Below are 22641 nucleotides of genomic sequence, written 5' to 3' on the forward strand. Positions count from 1 at the left end.
ATTCTAATTACCTATCTGAAATTACAAAATAAACGAGTTAAAGATGATAATTGTTGTCTTTTATGTAAAGTCCATTGGCGTCATTTCCAAAATCGTTAATATCGACTAAACCATTAGTACTGAATACTTTGTCAACACTAACTGCTAAGCTCACCAAGGGATCTTGCTCACTTTTGCTACAGTAGAAAATGCTTCAAGTTTAGTAGATATTTGCCATTTTCAAAATTACCCCGCATTTGAAATTATCCCAATGCACCTTAATCTACTTAGTAAGTAAGTAAAAGTTACTGTGGAATTTATCACGAATATGACATAAGTAGGTACGTTCACATAATTGGCACCTAATAGTTTTAATACCATCATGTGAGGCTATTTGATTTCAAGGCACACATTGTTACAAATAACGATAAAATTGCCCAGATTTTATCTTATAAATTATACAAAAACATATTTGTGGCAACGATTGTAAGGATACGAATATCAAGCATACGGACTTAAAGATGGTGATTTTCAAAGTACAATAGAATCCGCATATAATGACATCGAAGGGATGTGACAAACACGTCATACTAAGCGTCATATAAAACATAGTTGATTAACTTTTTATTTTTGTTAATTTTTCCAAATTAATCCCATATTCCTTTGTGAGAGATGAGTTTTATTAACCTTGTACCAATTATCAACTTGTCACTGAGAATAAAAACTAAAACAACTTACACGCGACGCACACACCTAACGTCCTCATAGAGAAAGACGTGAGGAGACATGAAAATAGGATTTATAAGCGATTTGTCACTATAAGCGAAGTCATCTTATGCGACTGTCACATTTTTAGGGTTCCGTACCCAAAGGGTCAAAACGGGACCCTATTACTAAGACTCCGCTGTCCGTCTGTCTGTCTGTCACCAGGCTGTATCTCATGAACCGTGATAGCTAGACAGTTGTAATTTTCACAGATAATGTATTTCTGTTGCCGCTATAACAACAAATACTAAAACTAATAATATAAATATTTAAGTGGGGCTCCCATACAACAAACGTGACTTTTTTGCTTTTTTTTATCCTTAATGGTACGGAACCCTTCGTGCGCGAGTCCGATTCGCACTTGGCCGGTTTTTTTAAATACGAAAACCATCAAACTTCGCAAAGTAATTACGTCATAGTAAGTGGTTGGTCAGTATAAGCGGAGTCATAATAAACGGATTCCACTATACGGTAGGTAGGTAGATGAGACTAATATTATTTTTATAATGGTAATTAATTATGGGAATAGTTGATATCTAACTATTCCCTACTCTACTATTTAACACATAAAACAGTCAGTTGAGTCAGTGTGTATTGGATCAAGCACAATGGACAATGGAGTATTTCGTTTATCCATATTAATATAAAATAGCAAAAATTCGCAAAGCGCATAAACGAGTGTTTTTTTAATTAAGAATGAAACTTTTTGGCAAAAGCTCAATAACCGATGCACGATGACCTTTACTGAACTAGGAGTTCGAGTGATGACAATGGACCATCGATTGTTTGACACATTTTAACGTGTTTTTATACAAGCACAAAAAGGGATATTTTGACACAACTCGTCCGATATTTTGTAAAAAATAAACACGTTAAAGCGTTGTTGTTCTCTATTTGCAGAATAAATTAGTATCTTTGTAGTAAATTATTATCGTTGTGAGGTAGGCAAACCTTGGTTTATTGGTGATACTTGGTAATTCGGTGATACTGCATTATTAACTTACACAGATCTCACCATGAGGAAATACAAGTTATAAATATCGATGGCAGCTGTCAGTTTAGATGCTTGCAATCGGGTTGGCATCTATTTAATTGATTACTTCTCACCATTGTGAGCTCAGCGTAAGATAATAACGCAGTATCACAGTATCACCGATAAGCCAAGGTTTTGCCCTGCCTAATATATATTTTGTAATTTGATATTCGTATGATTTATTAATCTTCGAATCAATGGCTTGCTTACGAACTCAAAAATCGTTACAATTCTGTGAAAAAATGATATACCTATATTTTTTTGATTTATGCGATGTCAATTAATTTATTTTAATTTTAAGGTGAAAAATAAAACGAATAATTCGAATAAATTCTATTTTTTAATGTTCAATATAATAAATCTGACGACTTTGGACCCAGGAGGCACTGGTGCCCAAGCCGTACTATTCTTTACCTAATGTTAAACCTACACATGAATTTGGCCAAATCGACAAACATAATATTACTGAATTTTGGCACGAACAGTGTCGGGACAACGAAATACGTTTACATCAGCCCTGAGCGTTCAACATATCTGTACCCTCACCATGAGTTTTACCGGCCTTAAACGCTAGCGACTGCGTCAACTTTAACGCAGTGCATCTCGCTTGCAGCAATGTCAGTACGAGGAAGATGCATTGTGAGTGAGTTTACGCAGTCGCCAGCTAATATGTCAGTGTCAAACTCGTGGTAAAGGTGCGTCTACGCTAGGCGAGCCGAGCACGAGCCGAACACAATTCGTCTAATGTGGACCGACTTACAAGCCTCGAACGAGCGCGCTGCGAGCGTTTCGTTCGTGCTCGTTTGCGTTCCGCCGGTTGTCGGTTTTTTGACGAACACAAAGGGATTTGCCTCGCGCTCGCAGTGCGCTCGTGGACGTGTTTAGTGACAGACGTCGGTCGCTCGAGCCGAGCATCATGGAAACGTGGACCGAAGATGCTTTTTTGCAATTAATTGAATTATATCAAAATAATTCATTGATATGGGACCCAAAACTGTGCTGAATGGATATAGCCTCTTGAAATCTGGTATTTTGTTTTGCAATGTGCGGTCCAATTGAGCGTAGTAAATTCTCAAAGTTTGTCGATGTCATTCGAAGAAAGTTCTTAAATTGGCCAGTTGCTTCTTGACCTCTCAAAATGGTTAGCAAATCTAAATTTTGTTGCTTGGATCTCATTTTATATAGATTTGTAGATCCCCATCGTCTTGGCCTTTTTCCTTTTTTGCTGACTACTGCTATAATAATCGCTGCAACAGCAGCGGCTGCCGCAATATTATTAATATCGTCCATATTCGTGCCGCGAGCACACTGCGGAAAACTACGTTCGAGGGAAGTAATCGTTGCAGGTTCGTTGTACGTCCACACTTGACGCTGCGAACGACGAAGCCGAGAACGGCTCCGCTCGTGCTTCGCTCGTGCTCGGTTCGCCTAGCGTAGACGCACCTTAAGGATACTGCGTAGGCGACCGATCGTAAAGTTCCTGTGTAATGTTTTGACGGTAATCCGTGTAATCACATTAAACCAATAGATAGGTAGGAGAGGTTTGTTAGGTTGCTTCAGATGCCCGAAGGAAAAACTGTCAAGAAATAGGGCTCCGTCGACTCAGGGAACAAGGCAATGATTTTCGCATAGATGATAGGATCCTATAGATGTGCTATACACGTGCGTCCGTGAGGGACAGAACATTCGCAATGCTACAATATGATTGGTCGTAGTCGAGTTTATTTGTTGCCCACCATAAACCATACTAAATTTACGGCGGGGAACAAAAAACTGAGAATATGACAAGGACAAACAATAATAGCGCTTTCTCTGCTACTAACTTTAAATGCACTTTTCGTGGGGTAGTCACACAAATCTCTGGTTTGACATTTTGCTGGGACGTCAGTTAGCCGCGACCACAACCAGTGAATCCTGTGTCGAAACGTCGGTAAATAAAGGTAACAAAATAAATTCGCGATAGACCCGATTGTAAATGTGATTTAATATGTTCTCTGCTACTCCTACTGAAAGATACATAAGACTATCCGTCTGTCCGGTCATTTCCCCCCACCTCTCATGCCTGATCCAGTTATATACTAGATTCATGGATTTTCGCGATTCATGATATGCCTAGGGATTTCATGATCTGCCTGATTTTACGATCGGCCGCCGACACATGTCGGATGGCTTAGTCTGACGGTGAAGTCAACTTTTGCAAATATTAAATATTTAATAATAGTAACTGCCATCTCTAGTTCTCCATTCTATAGCTTTCAAAGCATCTGGTATCACAGCACTCCTATAGGTATTGTATAACTCTTTCCCTTTACAGCTACATGTAAAATCATCTGAGTAACAAACACAAAATCAATAACCTACATAACCGACATCAAAATATTTCAAAGATATAAAGTTTTATTTAGATGTCAAGCCACTCATGTGGTTTTCATTTTAAAGAGTTCCAGACATAGGAACGTTGATCATTTACATAGTTTGTGTGTTGAGCCTTCCCTAAACCTGAGTATGCTGAATCTCCAATTAATTTATAACTAATATGCTATATAAGGAGCTAAGCTCCCGTTTTCAAATAAATCAAATTTTGCGACACGGCTTCTTCATATTTTTTTGATCTTGTTAAAGATTATTTAGAGACATTCTTTCAATAATGTTACAGTTTTTAAAAGTGGTGTTAATATCTTCACTTAAATTCCTAGCAAACAAGCGGGGCGGAATGTATCGTTAATTAATAAATCTAACTATCACAAAAGTAACGGAGTTACCGGTTGTACAGTCAGCAGCAGTAGAAGTAGCTGTTAAAGTGCTCAAAAATTTTCACCTCACCAATTGGCCCTCTTGATTGTTCAAAAACTAATTAGAAAGTTGCATTTAATCCAAATGTGCGGCAAAGTAATCACCAAGTTTTGAATTGTTTCCTTATGTTAGCTGGTAAAATTTACTTTTAAATGATGATTTTTGAATGATACATTATTACGTACATTTGAATTTGATTTCGTTTGATTTTTTTGGTATTTCATAGTTAGTATTTTGTTCGCGTTGGTGTGGTGAAAAATTTTGTGTTTCACTCGGAGGCAAAGTTTGTTTAACCCTCGTGCCTTGAAACCCTCACAACGCTCAAGATTCCAGTTCACGAACCACTCGCTACGCTCGTGGTTCAATTTTGTAGTCTTTCGATTGCTCGGTTATCAATATTAGCACAAGCGGTTAAACAACAACTTTGCCCCCTTGTGTGCCATTTTGTGTTTCAATCGGTAGCAAAGTTTGTTTAACCGCGTTAAATCTTCGGAACGCTTAAGATTCCACTTTTCTAAAATCAATTTAAGTTTTGGAATCTTTCGCTTACTCGGATATCAATATTAGGACCAGGAGTTAAACACCAACTTTGCCTTCTTGTAAAACAAATAACTATCAACTATGTAATTAAGGTTTTGTACAGAGTAGGTACATAGAGCATTTCTTCCGCTAAGTACCTACTTCTGGTGCTGTCTGTACCTTAACATGACCATCGATGTACCTTATTGCAACGAGATGTCTTCTCATGAACAATTATTGTTTTGTGTGTAGTTAATTAGCTGCTTCACTTACTCCTAATAATGTATACATAAACATATTTATGTCGGACGGTTTTAAAATGTCGGAATCCACTTGAAGGATTACCTACCGATGAATGGCATTGTTGTCTTTTGTTGGCATTGTTGTGACTCACATAAACAAACGCTTGGGTGACCACGGCCCTGCATTCCAAAAGGTTCTATATCGAGTACCTGCTATTGTAATTTTAACTCTATTCTTCAAGCGATAAGGTTGTTATCTGTATGGAATCTTTTGTTGTTATTGCATTCCATTTTGCACAGCCAATTAGCGGTTGGGCTTAACAAAAGACAACAATGCCATTCATCGGTAGGTAATCCTTTAAGTGGATTCCGACATTTTAAAACCGTCCGACTATAACAATTGTATTTGTAAAAACGTAAAAGCATATCTATAGCATTTGTGTCAAAATTCTTCGTTACTTTATTTTACCTCTCTGAAACCATCTGTTCATTTAATTACCACCCTAATCCTACCTTAGATTAAAACACCCTGTGAAACTTTGTGTGCATTTTTGCGCGAGGCATCGACGTAAAAATGCACAATTAAAAGAAAGCAAAAAACATAATTTGATTATTTTATGGTTTACTCGAAAGTTCTATTCCCGAAATACAAATTTTAAGGTCTGGTATTTTAACTAGGAGGTGCTTTTAATTTGATTTAGCTGTACCTATACAGCCAACAAGAGTACCTGAAATTGTACAACAAAACAGCTGTTTTAATTAGCGGGCAATATTCCTTTTAATTATTCTCGGCCATTTAGATTTGACCTGGCATCATCAAATCAGTCAAAAGATTTCCAATGCTGGACGAAGGCCTCCCCTCTTCACAACCACAAGGATGTTTGTTACAACCACCGTTCGTTCTCTGGCCTCATCCAACGGTTTCGTGCGATGTCGGCCAGATCGTCTTGGGGAATCTCGGCGCTGCATTTTTCGGGATCGCTGCCCTACCAAATATCCACTACTTTTAACTCTGGCAACTCAGGATCGCTGACGACCTTAATTCTCCGTCAATATTATTTTTGTGAGCTCCTTTGTTCTTTGGGTAGGTAGGTGGGTGCCGTTTGTCATTACAATCAACACACACTGATTGAAAACCTTCGTCTTAAAAAACTGCGACCTGAATGTTGGACGTAAAAATATTACCTAGCCTACGTCCGAAAGCGGCCTGTCCGTGTAAAATTTGTCTCAGGTACTTATGTCAAAAATCAAGATCGGATATCACTCCAGCATTTTCTTATAAAATACCAAACTAGATTTTGAATTGACATTTGGATATAATAGGCATGTTCCATTTTGCAGATATTCCATTTTACATTTTAGAAAAAATAATCGGCAGTTTTAACAAATGATTTATATGAAATGAGATTACATTCCTCCAACGGGTTGTTTACAGTTGTAGAATGTCGAGTAGTAAGGTTGAGAAGCCGCGACTGCGCCATGCTAGCAAAACCTAGTATCCCGTAAACTAAAAAAATACATCTGTTATTTACAATGTAGTGTAACATAACGGCATCAGCTCATGATTAAAACTAATTATTTACATTGATATATTATTGTCACCATATTTATTTTGGTGAAATTTATCTCTATAACCTATATAACACGTTCTTTATTTTTGTTTGGAAAATATTAAACTGAAAGTATAACAATTTAATATATTCATGATTCGAAGTATATATAATATATGCATATATATATGGTATGCTGTTAATACCATTTCCTAAATATGTACAAACAGCTCCCCGTGCTTATGGGTGCATTGCATAAGCCAGTACCTACCTACCATACTAGCACCCGCCCCTATGGATACATGTATCCATATGACACCACTTTAACTTATGTACTAAACTAATTAAAGTTTCTTAAGTCTCAGCCCTGAGCCTGAGTGAGACGTGGAACTTGTACAAAAATAATACATATATTATTAGGTATTTAAATATCTAGGAGTCCTTTTCATAAATTTTTTACCATTCAGTTGTACCATTCCGTAAAAACAAACATTCTCGAGGAAACTACAACAATTATTATCGATAATTCTTAAGGAGTTTTAAAGATTCTACTTATATAGTTTTCATGTTAAAACTGTTGGTATAATTTTTAATAGAACCCATCGCGATAAGTATGTATTGTTTGTTCGTAAATTAGAAATAATCATGTTTAAATCATCAAAGTGTCTGACATGTTATTAAGAATGAGATTATCAAACGTGTTATCAAAATAGAGGAAAGGACGAATGTTTCCTTAATTCCTTAGGTATATGTTTTTCGTATTAATTAATAATGATAACTTGATAACAAAGTAATCGTCATATCACTGTTATATCCTACATTATAAGTAGGTATACGTGTAGGTATCAATACTTTAATTTATTTACAAATTAAGCCTTTGGCTTGTAAGTAGTTCATACTCTAAACACTTATTCCTATTTGTAAATTATAAGTATTATAACAATATGTTTATCTTTTATTTAGTACAAAGATGTTATTTTTCTTATACTATATGTAAAATATTTGACGGAATAACTTTGAATTTTACCTTAATTTAAATTGTTGCTGTTGACTTGAAAGCGATTCGTTCGTGCAACGTAGCTAACGCAGTACAGGTACCAACATTAGTTCTCGTTCGTGATAGAGGTAAACGGGATTTGTGAGAGGCAGGGTAAGCAAGCGAGCCGAAATATAAAACTTAGAGGAACTATTTAACGAAGATTACTAAGTTTAAGTAACTGGGGCACAGAGGAACTCTGACGATCTGAAAATAACTTTATAAAGCATTTTAGCCAGTGGGTAAGTTAGGTCAGCCTACCTATACGCGCAAGAAAGTTGCCTTCCTGGTAGCGTCGTGACCGAAATATTGGTAAAGAAATGGAATACCAAGAACATTTGGTGATTTTTGGAATATTGTACTTATTTTTTGGAATAAAGAATTGTTATTAATTTCGGGGGGTTTTGTACCGCAGCAGGCTGGTAATTAATGCCACTTAAAGGCCAAAGCCAAATAAGTAGATACCATATGTAAGTATAGTTTCATTATTATAACATTTATAGCAAACGTTATGGTTAGTTATCTATTATTTATTATGTACATTCATCATAATCATAGGTAACGGTTGAAAACCAAATCTTTAAACCGACTGTCAATCACAAACTAGAACTAAATAAAGTCTAATGGCTTCCATACAAGTAACATGAATTTATTAAATAAGTAGATAAGTTTTTTTTTGTTTAATTTTCTGAGGCTGCAATTGACAAGTATATCTTTATTCTTTATATAGTAGGCACCGATATCCACACGTTTGACTTTAAATCCCGTTAAAATCTGGATCTAAATTAACCTAACCGTAGGTATTCGACTTCTTTAGGATATTTTGTGCCACCATATTACTATATTAGATTTTTATTTAATTTAATTTAAACCTGAAATACTGCCGTTGAGATTACGGTAGCATTTGAGAGTTCACACATCGGCATTTTTCACAAAACCAGAGATATTGTTGTTTACCTCACGAGTTAACAAAGCCCAAATCATATCCGTACCGTAAATCGTTTATTCGGTCATAAATAATAATTAAAGCAATGACCTTATGAGCAATCCACACAAACATGCCTATAAATGAAACAATTGCAATTGTGCAGACACGCAATTCAAATACTGAGAGCGTATAGAGTTCGATGATAACAATTTTAATGAACTACCTAACCATAGGTTTACAAGTAAGTAGGTACGTTAAGATCCGAACACTTCGATTCATTGGTATGTCGTGCACCATCTTAAAGCAATACGCGTTGTCAGGTGAAATTACGGCCGGTAAGTGCATTTAATCTATATTCGTATTAAAATTTCTTTGATATCGTTCGTGTAGCTCTTATGTCGATGTAAATCCTTTCATTTAATAACTTTGGTTAACATTATTGTGTACAGTTTAATTAATTATAGGTCTATTGAAGAACAAGACCTCTTTGAGAGACTACCTAAAGAGAGGCGACAGAGGTGAACAGACAAAAACAAGACTTTATAAAATAGTCGATGAGACTTAGTTAGACTATGGAGAAAGCAACGTAATTTTTTTGGATAAAGTGAATGTTGGTTTCGTTTATTAATATTTATATTACGAAATACTTCGTAGACATGTAGGCACATTACAACATAGTATCCAGTCGAATATCGCTTCTGGTGCGATATTCTATGACGCCCCATTTATATGAGTACTTTTTCAATATTGGCCAAATGCTATAGGTACCTATCGCGCACTGCCAAAAATAAAATAAAATATAGCTTTATGTCTAATTTTCACCTCTGTGCGCCTGTTGTTCGTGCTCTACAGTATGCGATACACATTAACGTCTTATTCGCATTAGGCAAAGGAGTGCAACGTGACGGGCTCAAAGTCATCGTGTGTGGCGGGCCGTGGCGGCTGGCGGTGCGGTGGCGGTGGCGGCGGCGGGAGCAAGCTGGTTCCCTCTGGGATGTACACGTTTGTGACGCGCTCCTACACATAAAAGAAAGGTAAGTCATGCCTAATCCACTTTCGGTTCACTGCCAGTGTCCGTAAATATACGTCAGAAATGACTGTTTTACTTGAATAGACAGCTGGAGTTATTGCTCATCGGCGGTGTAACATCAACTTTTGGAGCCACGAATTTTGGTTATAGGTACCTACCTATAACCAAAATTCGCCTTTTTTGTAAGTAATTCAGCTACGATGACCGCCGACTATAAAATAGGGTAAGAGAATATCAATAACTGCGAATATAGTTAGAGAGAGTGAACAAAGGTTCGCTTTTGTATATTACGCTGGTACTTCAACTATGGCTTATCATACATTTCTCAATATTATTCTAATTGCTATCCGTGTTTATATGTAGGTCCATATTATAACATTTTATGTAACAAAATGGCTTACCTGGTTTTTGTCATATTTGAAGATGCCTTGGAATCGATTAGGTCTGCGCTCAGTGGAGTCGGGGCCGCCGCCGCCGCCGGTGGTGCAGTTGTAGTTCGGGTTGTGGAAGGAGATGTGCCCGCCTGATTCTCGGTAGTTCTCCTTCAGTTCTCCGCCGTGCTCGCGTTTTATTTTTACTGTAATTGCACAGTCATCACTACCATTTTAAATAAATTGTAAGGTGTGTAAAGGTAAATTTACTGCAATAACTGGTTTTTTACGTTGCAAGAATACTACTTATGGTCAAATCAAGTGATGCTACTTCACCTACGCCTTTCGTGAAACTTGCTACCTTCAGTAACTGTTGGTTTTAAGAGAGATGTGCCTCACCTACCGCCACTTAAATCTGGCAACTCTTAAGGTTTTTGAACTCACGCGGCGGTATCATTATTAATCATTAAGTCGATAAACCCTTGAAACTTACCACAAACAATTGCCAGGACAATTATAGCCAAGATAATGAAAACGAAAACCCCGATAACAACCAGCAAGATGCTCATGATACTTGTGTCTGGGATTTGAGTGGGCGTTGGGGGGCCTTTGTCGAGGTCATCCAGATCTATTTCGTAGTCCGGATATGGTGGCCGCAGACTAATGTCGACCTTGGGATTCGGAACTGCAAAACGAAAGCAAATTTTCCTTTTATTTATTTTTTAGACAAATGCTATAAGGTGCCTAAATGTACGTTTCCATCGAATGTGCCGTATCGCCGAATTTCTTCTGTTTTAAGCCAAAAGTCGATTAGGTACAGTCAAGGGCATAAATATATATACATTCCCAAAGTTTCAAAAATATGTGTACGCTCTTACATCTTAGACAATAAAGTCGTGTTCACATATTTATGAGCCATTTGTCTGGATCGATATTTTTGCCTTCGACTGTTCTTACAGGCCTTACAGCTGAGCTAAATACAAGTCCCTTTTATTAGGTGGCATCAGAGCAGAGGATGGAACAATAGAAAGGGTTGGGCAACTGCCACTTTGTATGGGCGACTTTAACAAAAATCGTTTATTAATTGCGTAACTTAAAGTCATAAAACTGTAAAAAAATGTTTGTAGTCCGTCCCTAAATTATATGAAAATTATATTCCTGTACCTTGCCCGATTCAGAGATTATTTTTAAAATCTGTTCGCGTGATAGGTTACTCTGACTCTACTTACAAAAATTATTCTGATGATAATCGGTTCAGACATTAATGAGATTTAAAAAAAGAGGTGCCGCCAAGATACACCACCATTTTCTTGTACGGCTTTTTGCATCATGAATATTTGAAGGTACGGAACCCTTCAATATGCGTGCAGCGTGATCTGATCTTGGCCGGTTTTTTTTAAATATAGTAAGTTTAAATACTTCTTTGTCATACCTACGTGCTTAAAACTTGCTTTGTTAAAACCTTAGTCGTATTACCAATTATTTATTTACTAAATATACTTATTAAAATAATTCGAGTTTTAGGTATTCTGGTATTCTGACACTACGTCGATCTGAAGCATTTTGAGAACGTAGAGTTTTAAGAAACACATTTTTATCTGGGATTTAAGCGTTTTGACACTATTTCGTTTAAATATAGGTATTTTGGTATTATGAAATTAAGGTAGATTCAATGAAAATGATGCACCTATTCTGATTACTTTGCGCATGTAAAATGTCAGTCTTTGAACTCTTAAGTCAACTAAAATTAAGCAATAAACGATTTCGCTTAACGCTGACGTTTGAGCATAGGGCGTGAAAATTAAATGGAATTATAACTTTAGAGCCAGTGTCGCGCAAAATAGTTCGGGGCGGAATCTGTGGCTAAGGCATTACTTGTGTCACAGGGCCTTGAGTCCGCTTCATCCGGACAGGCGCAGATGTAATCGTGTCCTTTGAAGAGACACAAATGCGAGCAACCGCCATTGCCCTCCTTGCACGGGTTCCATCCGCGCTGTTTCTCTGACGTCACGGCTTTTATCTCCATCGCCATTTCCAGGTCAGTTCGCAACGCTGTGATGTTCTTTCCTGTCTTCTTGTCGGCTCGCATTACGGACTTTTTAAACCAGTCTGTCCAGAAGATGTAGTCGTTGAACTGAAAATTAACATGTATTATTTTCATTAATTTGCTCTTTTAATAATAAATAATGTAAGCATTTACATCTCATTGCAACTTCATGAATGTCGTGATAGCTTATTGATGGATTATACTAGGTATATTAATTTTAACTAGATCAAGTTATAATTCGCCTTACCTGTGTCATACCAAAGGGATGTTTAGCATCGGGTATCAGCTGTACTCTGTGGTTACCGTGCAAATCTGACGTGTCGATTCTGTCCTTTAAAGCGTCAGTCCAGTACAATCGCCTGTCTCTAAAATCTATCGTTATACCGTTAGGAAAGCCTAAGTCTTTATTTACGATCACTGTCCTCTGGGTTCCATCTAAGTAAGCTCGTTGAATGCTAGGATGTTCGCCCCAGTCGCTCCAGTACAAGTACCTGAAAAATAAATTAAATATATTAGTTACTCCATTAAAAAATCCAAAACTATATAATATAGGGTATATTATTTTAGTTTTAACGTGATCTTACCCTTTAGCGGGGAATAACGCTATCGCTCTTGGTTCTGTGAGGCCATTAATCAAGACTTTTCGGCATGATCCATCCAATCGTGCTACCTCTATTACCTGCAACCAGACATATGGTAGTGACAAATAAGGTAGAATGTAAAGGAATGTAAGGTGAATGTTGACACGTTTTTTTCTGAGTTTAAGACAATGATTACTTAAGAATAGGAATATAATTATGTACCTACATAAACACAAAATTACATGCCTTATACTCATTGTCCGTCCAGTAAATATTGTCTGCTATCCAATCGACACCTAGGCCATTTGGAGTATCCAATCTGTTCTTCACTATGACTTTTGTCTCGCTCATGTTCAGCATGTTAATAGATCTAAAACAGAACGACGAAATTATTTTCCATATTTTCCAAGTTTGATAAATTTCACGCAAGTTGAGTTTTACAAACCTTATAACGTTCTTTTCTACATCAGTAAAAAATATTAATTTTCTGTCCCAGTGAAAATCAACTGCAATAGAATTCTGAACTTCGGTGACTGGAAGGGTGACGTCCCACTGTTCTGGAGTGTCCAAAGATATAAACGCCACGCTTCCTCTTGTCGCGAACACAAGAAAATTATCTGGATGTTTCTTACACTTCTTGGGGTTTTGTTCCGTTTGATTTTCAAATAAGATACCGGTTGGGCAAGCGCAGGAATATCCTTCCGGTGAACGGAGGCACAGATGGGAGCAACCCCCGTTGTTAAAACCACATAAGTTTTTCGCGAGGTGTTCACTCTGAAAATATAGGGAAACGTAAGTACTCGCGTATTATCTGTCGCTAGCCAGGTTATGTTTGGTGTAATGTTTCATTCTGACTATCTACAGCTAACCCTACCTGCTATTGCTACAAATTTATTAACATTTTCTAAACACCAAACTAGTATGAATAGGGATTTTTCTTAGTGTCACATCTTAATATTGCTTCCATAACCTGCACTCACCTGAACTGCTCGAATATCCATTAGACCTTTCAAGTTCTCTCTAATAATTATCGAATCATTCCCATTCGTCTTGTTGGCTCTGTGCAATGCTTCCGTCTTCCAGTCCGTCCAATAGATATATGGACCTACGATCACGATACCGTAGGGATATTGGACTTTATGCAGAATAGTGCGTCGGTCGTTACCACTGAAGTCTGAGGTCTGAATGGTATAGACTTTTGCGTCATTCCAATAGAGACGACCCTCGACACGATCAACGGCTAAGCCATTCGGCCATTTAATGTCGTTGTCCACAATAACACGCCTAAAATTAAAAAGAAATTAGGACTACTTTTATATGATTACAGTACTGAGCTATTTACGTGATGAGAGTTACGTAGTCTTGCCTGTTTTTGCCATCCATATCAGCCCTTTCAATTTTAGCTGAAGTGCCCCAGTCCGACCAAAACATATAACCCAGGTCATAGTGTAAAGCAATCGCTCGTGGAGAATCTGCCGACAATGTTAAACGTTATGTTAATATAGTCTTTATTTTCACTGTCGTGATGTTAGTCATGTTTTGATGGAAACATACCTAGCCCAGTCCACACTAAAACTTTCCTATTACTTCCATCTAATTCAGCGACCTCTATACTGTTACGACCGCCATCAGTCCAATAAATCTGTAACAAAACATAATAATTGAGCATAAATACTTTTAGAGTTTCCTCTCAAAATACATTTAACTCTCTATTTAACTCGCCTTCCTCCCGCTTGAATCAATCGCGATACCATCTGCAGTATGAAGGCCTTTGCCTATTATTGTTTGGATATTTTCACCAGCTTTATTAGAGCGTTGAATTTTCCTCTCAGCAGTGTCAGTCCAGTATATAAGACCTGTTCATATAAATATAATGTTATCATACAAAAAATATGTAATTAGGGGATATTTACCTAATCGAAAACACAAGACGAAATAAATTAAGAAAAAAAAACCGACTTCAATGGGGGATGCCGTTGAAAGGTTACTTATTGTTGATGGTGCACTCCAGACAATGAAATGAAAAAGACAGCATCTTTTGCCTAACTAAAATGAGGTAAAACCACCCACGTTTCTAGTAGTATTTCGTTTCTATAAGGGTCATAGTTCTAACCTAACCTAACCCAATGTTCTGATAGCATTTCGTTTCTGTAAGGGTCACAGTTCTAACCTAACCTAACCCACTTATCTGAATCGCAGTTCAAAAAAAAGTCCAGGTCCAAGTTTGGGGTTGGGTCCATAACGAAGAGAATAAATCGCCAAACGTGAACTATGTGTCGTTGAAGAGTTCCATTCTGATCATCATCAGCAGTTCCACTTCATCAAATGTCACTTTTTTATGTAAAAGCTGGATTTGTTGATGAAAATACAAAAATCACTATATGTATGCCTTTCTCATTTGAGGAGTTCCCTCGATTCCTCATGGATCCCATCATCAGAACTCGAGCTTGACAAAAATGTGTCTTGAAAACCTAACTTGCTTACCAATCATAACGAAGAGGACAAATCGCCAAACGTGAACTATGCGTCGTTAAAGAGTTCCATTCTGATATTTCTGATCATCATCAGCAGCTGCACTTCATCAAATGTCACTTTTTTAAATGGAAATGCTGGATTTGTTGATGAAAATACAAAAATCACTATATGTATGCCTTTCACATTTGAGGAGTTCCCTCGATTCCTCATGGATCCCATCATCAGAACTCGAGCTTGACAAAAATGTGTCTTGAAAACCTAACTTGCTTACCAATCATAACGAAGAGGACAAATCGCCAAACGTGAACTATGCGTCATTGAAGAGTTCCGTTCTGATCATCATCAGCAGTTCCACTTCATCAAATGTCACTTTTTTATATGTAAATGCTTGATTTGTTGATGAAAATACTAAAACCACTATATGTATGCCTTTAACATTTGAGGAGTTCCCTCGATTCCTCATGGATCCCATCATCAGAACTGCGTTTTGACCAAAACGGGACCAATCTGTATGTATATACTTACAATCAAAAAAAGAATTTTCAAAATCGGTCCAGAAATGACGGAGTTATGGAGTAACAAACATTAAAAAAAACAAACATACAACCGAATTGATAACCTCCTCCTTTTGAAATCTTGAAGTCGGTTAAAAATAACATGGTTGATCCCCCGATTAACTGAATTATAAAGTAAATCAAATAATAATCAAATGAAGAATCTCATGAGTAAATAAGAAGAGAGTAGAGTTGGTCAGTAAGGTTGATTTGAGATCTCATATGTAAAAAAAAGCCGGACAAGTGCGAGTCGGACTCGCCCACCGAGGGTTCCGTACAAATTAAACTAGTTTTATCATTTATTTTCATTTTTTACAAATTTATAGTTTTCAGATTTTTTCCTGTCGCTACTTGTAAGACGACATTACTTGCTAAATTTCATAGTTTTAGGTCAACGGGAAGTACCCTATAAATTTTGATTCACTTGAGAATGCCGAAATATACGTTTTTTGCGCCATAAACGGCCATATCGTTTTTTTACGCTAAGTTAACGTAAAAAAACCATAAGTTTGATTTTTTCACAGCTTCCATGGACTGTAGACCTGAGTATATGGTTTTAATTTCAACTCGATAGCTCCACGCGTTCCCGAGATAAAGGGTCTTGACTGACAGACGGACGGACGGACGAACGGACGGACGGACGGACGGACAGACGGACGGACGGGCAACAGTGATCCTATAAGGATTCTGTTTTTCCTTTTGAGGTACGGAACCCTAAAAATAGACATAATTCAAAGCTTGCAAATTTATGAACAAATACCTGTCTTTTGGTCAACATCAACTCCAAGGGCGTTCTTTAGTGGCGGCAAAGGCAACACAACGTCTATTTGGTACGGCACATCCAGCGAAATCACACGGATATCGGTGCGATGGGCGAAGATAAGGAAGTTTATTGGACCGTTTGTGCAGGTTTTACCGTCCTTCTGCAATAAAGTTAACACCGTTAAATGTTTTATAGTTATACCTAAATTAAAAGAAATAAAATCATATATTAGAATTTTCCATATTACGAGGGGCGATCCAAAAGTAATGATAACTGATATGTAAAACAACTCAAGTGAAAAATAACTTTAAAAAATAAAACCTTTAAAAAATACAACCTTAAGAATTAACAGAAGGAACGAGATCCGACTACTAATTTATTTGTTTGATAAAACACAAATCCATCGTTAATGAAAGTGTTGCGAACGCAACCTTTTATTTGTATAAAAAAAATCTCAATATATTCTTAATGCAGTAGCTAAACGCAGCCGTCGACGTCGGGCTCGGCTAGTATTCGGAAGCATTTTCTAAAGGACCAATAGCAGCGCTGCACATACCTACTTATAGTGTATCGCGGTCAATTATAGGCACCTAAATTTAAAACCATTTTTGTACTGGTCAAATATTGCAAATCACTCTTTCATCATCCTCCATACTATCAACAACAACTTTCTGCATTTAACCGTTTTGGCAGTACCTTTTGAAAGATTATAATAGTTTACTACAAATCGAAGCTTTTTATTTGAGTCGGCGAGATCCAGACCTGCCGGCCTAGCCAAGGTGACAATCGTTGTCGCTTCGACAACGAAACGCTTTGTGTCTGTCTATCACTCTTCCATATTAGTGCTACAGTGACAGTTGCGTTTCGATCGCTACGGAGCGTTAGCGATTGGCGTGTTGGCTACGTGGCCTGCACGGCGGCTACAGAAAGTAAGCAACATAAATAATTGACAAACACATACCTACATATTCGCAACGTAGGCTTCGTCATGAGGGTACAACCAAGGTTTATTTTTTAACATTTAAATTCATCTGCCATCTCAGCTCTGTTAATAAGAATCCCGCGCTCAAGTCAGAAAATTTATCTCTGATAGTCAGTTAGCACAAGATAATGAAAATGTTATAACTTACGCTTAATTTGATTCCAATGGGACAAGCACATGAACGACCTCTTGGCTTTAGCAAGCATAAATGAGAACAGCCTCCGTTGTTTTTGGTGCATCTGTTAATAAAAAATAGTATCAGTCCCTGTAGTATGGATTTTGGTTATATCAGGGTTAAATACGTAAAAGCCGGCCAAGTGCGTGTCGGGCAACGCATAATGGAGGGAAAACGCCATACGAGCAAAAGGACGCGTCTCACTTATAATGTATTTCAAGAAAGCATCGCGTTTAATGAAAATTAATGTATTTTTGAAAACATATAATCTGGGCACATTTTTTTAGACTTCCGAAGCGATTAATTTTAAAAGTGTTCACTTCAATCAGAATACTTTTCTAGAAATCTTAAAGTTGCTTTAACCCTATATAAAGACCTATCTAATGATATGCCATCCGCTTTTTTTAATATAATAGTTTTGTTGTCAGATTCCAAAACGTATTCTGCAACTAAAACTGGCTTAAGGTACTTACTGATTAGCTTCACTGATCCTTTCCTTGTGGAAAACCCTGACGTCCATAATACCAGCAACGCCAGATCCAAGGGTTCTTCTGTTGTATCCAGTGTGCTTATTAGCAGCTTGGATGGATTGTGTGTCCCAATCTGTCCAAAACACTTCATCCCCATATAAGTCCAGGCCGAACGGATGTGAAAGGTCCTGACCTGTTAGTGATAGATCACGATAGGTTTACGTTATGCAATTTTGCTCTAAGTTAAATGACCTGATGCGGCCGACTTGAAAATTGAGACTTAGGTACGTTTATTGAGTTGTGCAAGTAAACAGTTACCCCCAATAGAAAAAAAATATACAGACAAGACAGCGAGCAAGCAATCCCTTACCTATCAAAATAGTTCTTCCAGTGCCATCGAAACGGGCATATTGAATAGTTTTATTGCCTCCATCTGTCCAGTAAATGCGCTGTCGATCAAGGTCTAGGGCTAAACCATTGGGCCAAACCATGTCACCGGTGATGAGACGTTCCCTGTTTCCGCCGTCCATGTCCGCGCGTTCAATGCAGGGGCTCAGACCCCAATCCGACCAATACATCACCCCTCCTGTAAGATAACCATGAACCGATGACAAAAAGGAACTCGTCAAAACGAATTATTTCACCTCCTAGCTTAATCAGATCAGCTCAATGGTAAATTATTGTATTGTCATCTGAATTACACATTCTTGTTCATTTTCAACTTTGATGTAGCGCTTAAAGATGAATACAGTTCTCCTATTCATGTTTATACCTAACCAGATTCTTACCTTTAGGATCTAATACAATATCTCTGGGCTTGTCAATATTTTCCCAGGCTAAAAGGGTTCTCATGCTGCCATTAGCATTGGCCACCTCAATTCTGTTAGTTCCAGCGTCAGTCCAGTATAACTTGTCAGTTAACCAGTCATATGCCAAGCCAGCAGGAGAAACTAAAAGCAAAAAATAAGTACATTACTAAAGAAGCCGAGAAATTAAGGTTTGCCGGCAAAGTAGTTGTAGACAGATTGGACTACGAGGCTCTTCTTCTTCCACGCGTTATTCCGGCATTTCCGGCCCGGCTCATGGGAGCCTGGGGTCCGCTTGACAACTAATCCTAAGAATTGATGTAGGCACTAGTTTTTACGAAAGCGACTGCCATCTGTCCTTTCAACCCAGAGGGGAAACTAGGCCTTATTAGGATTAGTCCGGTTTCCTCACGATGTTTTCCTTAACCGAAAAGCAATTGGTAAATATCAAATGATATTTTGTACATAAGTTCCGGAAAACTCATTAGTACGAGCCCGGGTTTAAACCCGCGACCTCGCGATTTTCAATCTCGTGAACTGGCAAACGATTTTCATGTTTCTCAATAAAAATCGCGGAAATACAATACTGTATAACATAACCAAAAATGTTAGTTTTCTTTCACCCTGGCTGAAGTGTACAATGACGCCCGAACGATATTTCTGCGCATGAAATTATTTTATAGACTTGAAGTTTATATGTATTCTTTAGATTAATCTTGTATCATTACTTACTTAGATTCGACCCTACAACAACCGTCTGATTGGACCCATCCAAATAAGCTCGATTGATGGTATCTTTTTCAACATCGGTCCAGAATATTGAATTGCTGTTATGGTCCCAGTCCAAAGCCATGGCCGATTTGATATGGTCCACCGGTATCACCTGATCCCAAGCCAATATTTCAAGTTTTTAATTAGTAGGTATATAGGAAAAATAATAAAGCATTGAGATTAATGAACGTAGCTAAATCAGAAGGTTTAAACAATTCGAGAGTTTACCATGTCTAAGGAATCCATTTGCTTGCGTGGGTATAATTGTTTAAGTCTAATATCTTTCCTTTGGGCATACAGTAAAAGTTTTTCCGGAGATTCTTCGCATGTTCGTCTAAAAAGGTAAAATATACACCAATTATAATTTCTCGGGTGTATTTTTAATATATATGTAATTAAAATGTAAAATTTTGGCTCAGCTTTATTGCGCTGTCTTTAACTGCCGACCGCGGCACTTACCCGTCAGAATTCAAATTGAAGCCAACAGGACATCGGCAGGAGTAGCCATTGCTGTTAGGAAGGCATAGATGTGAGCATCCGCCATTATTTCCACCGCAACGGTTCTTATACGTTCTCAGTTGGCGCAACGGGTGATAACTGCAAATAATGCCAACAATAGTACATTATTGTCGAGGCTCGGAAGTAGCTACTTGGTGGCTGAGGATTCGTTTTAAACGGACGACCTTGGGAGTCCGTTTAATTGAATCCGAAGCCAGCAAGTAGCCTTCCAGCCGAGTCATATATAGTGCTTTTCTCAAATATGGCGCAATAAATACTAATAAAATAGAAATATTTTACAGTAGCAACGTTCTTATGTATATATTTTCACAGAAAAAAGTAAAAAGATTTGCTTTGCCGCCGTCTTATTTTTTAATTAAAAATAGAAGTGTATTTTTCTGCTAAAAATACGCCAACCTATTTGAGACACCTAAATAATCGCGGTACCAACATTATAATAATAAGTACTGGTCATCTGTTTGGCTGTTTAATGGACCTATGCCTTCATTTGATATGGGCACTTCAACTTTTAAAAAGTTTAGAACTCGACAAATAATGGAATTTATAGGTATGCAACATTGCAGTCTTGAAATCGAGTCTGCAATGTTTTTAACTTTTTAATTTTTTGACTGACCATAAACTACGCACTTCGCGGCCTACTTTTTAACCGGCAACGTCGACTTTGCCGTCCATTTTTGAGAAAAATAAATATATTATATATATGTATCTATATTTATTTATGAACTCCCTACTATGCTATTTCAAAGTATCAAAACACGTATAGTATAACTTAATCATAGTGTAACCTGTGAATATCTATAGGAGCGTTTAATCCAGCATGGACTGTTTGTATTCCCATTCCAGTTCTCTTATTGACAGTTGATATACTCTTTGTGTGCCAATCAGTCCAATAAATTGCGTCTTCAAACATTGTCAGAGCGAACGGATGGGGCAATCCTTTATTCGTGATCTGTACAAAAATATTTTATTATAACAACACATTAAAAAAACCTACTTACATATATATATGATTTAATTGTTAATAGGTACATACCCGTCTTCGATTTCTTCCATCGAAAGATGCACTTTCTATAACATGGTGCTTTGCATCCGCCCAGTATATCTTAGATTCAATGTAGTCAATAGTCAGGCCATTGGGCCAGAATATCTGACTTACAATGACACTTTTGCGATTGTTTCCGTCCATGTCAGCTCGCTCAATTTTTGGATTAGGACCTAAAGGTAAAATTATAACAATTGTAATTTTACTCGTAACCTGTCAAAAATATTTTAGGAAAATCCGGCAATAAAATAGCACCAATTTAATCTTACCCCAATCGGTCCAAAACACCAAAGCATCTCCCGGATGAACGACTATAGCCCTCGGTTTATCCAAATCGTTGGCTGCTATTACCGCCCTTTGGAGACCTTCTAAAGTAGCTACTTCAACACGTCTGGTTCCCGAGTCTGTCCAAAATATTAAATCATGGATCCAATCTATTGCCACACCGCCTGGTGTTTCCAAACCCCACCTTATAACATCTGTAACAACCACAAAATTATAGCTAGTTTCATAATTTCTGTATTAGATGTATCGGATGTAAGCGAGAATAGACCACGGTAGTGCCTCCGCCAAGTCCTTTTTCAGAAGCAACTCGGGACATTTTTGTATTTTCTGAATCTTTGACAATTTAGTTACGATTTTACAGTTTAATTACGATTAATTGAAATAACGGCGACTAACTATTTACACTACGCAGCGCGCAGACAACGTGAGCTGCAAGTCAGCACTGTTAGTGTTGGAAAATGGAGACCTAGGCTCCCCAATACATGTCACGCGAGTAACTAAAAATACTTGAGTTAAACAGTAAAATTAGAGTCCGCCTAACCTAACTTTGCAACAACTTTAATAGAACAAAGTTCAAAAGTGTCATTATAGACGTCACATTCTCATAGAAATATGACATTAATGATGTCATTACCACACTGTCATTGCGAATGCCATGCAGAGTTAGCTTGGTCCAACCTTTAATGATAGCAATGAGGATATAATAAGATAGAGCGGTACTGTCATAGTAAATTTTGTAACCACTTTAAATTCACTGCCATCTATCGACATACTTTAAAACTCAAAATGAAATTTATAAATATACGTTAAAATGTATTTAAATATGGATAAATGTTTTTTTATTTGCATTAATTATTTTTATATGATTTTGACCCATGTTCTTTCACTGGTATGCGTTAAAATTATAAATAACAAACGAAACAGT

The 22641-nt window shown here is 37.3% G+C and overlaps 1 protein-coding gene across 1 annotated transcript in view; it reads right to left on the bottom strand.

Moving 5' to 3' along the window:
* Positions 1-4744: 4744 nt before the first annotated feature.
* Positions 4745-22641, bottom strand: part of LOC134741709 (low-density lipoprotein receptor-related protein 4) — a 49442-nt gene continuing 31545 nt past the window's right edge. Inside the window, exons 13-35 of the mRNA XM_063674605.1 lie at positions 21701-21910; positions 21423-21604; positions 21175-21338; positions 20330-20467; positions 20099-20204; positions 19832-19982; positions 19082-19243; positions 18664-18879; positions 18297-18486; positions 17797-17887; positions 16664-16826; positions 14597-14730; positions 14429-14516; positions 14241-14346; positions 13855-14158; positions 13320-13648; positions 13121-13244; positions 12878-12972; positions 12541-12784; positions 12122-12380; positions 10740-10931; positions 10277-10452; positions 4745-9862 (exon numbers count right to left, since the gene is read on the bottom strand). Of these exons, the coding sequence (XP_063530675.1) occupies positions 9728-9862; positions 10277-10452; positions 10740-10931; positions 12122-12380; positions 12541-12784; positions 12878-12972; positions 13121-13244; positions 13320-13648; positions 13855-14158; positions 14241-14346; positions 14429-14516; positions 14597-14730; positions 16664-16826; positions 17797-17887; positions 18297-18486; positions 18664-18879; positions 19082-19243; positions 19832-19982; positions 20099-20204; positions 20330-20467; positions 21175-21338; positions 21423-21604; positions 21701-21910 (3959 nt within the window). The 3' untranslated portion in view covers positions 4745-9727. The remainder of the gene's footprint in view (positions 9863-10276; positions 10453-10739; positions 10932-12121; positions 12381-12540; positions 12785-12877; positions 12973-13120; positions 13245-13319; positions 13649-13854; positions 14159-14240; positions 14347-14428; positions 14517-14596; positions 14731-16663; positions 16827-17796; positions 17888-18296; positions 18487-18663; positions 18880-19081; positions 19244-19831; positions 19983-20098; positions 20205-20329; positions 20468-21174; positions 21339-21422; positions 21605-21700; positions 21911-22641) is intronic.

This window comes from Cydia strobilella, chromosome 5 (assembly GCF_947568885.1).
Source record: "Cydia strobilella chromosome 5, ilCydStro3.1, whole genome shotgun sequence".
Lineage (NCBI taxonomy): Eukaryota > Metazoa > Arthropoda > Insecta > Lepidoptera > Tortricidae > Cydia > Cydia strobilella.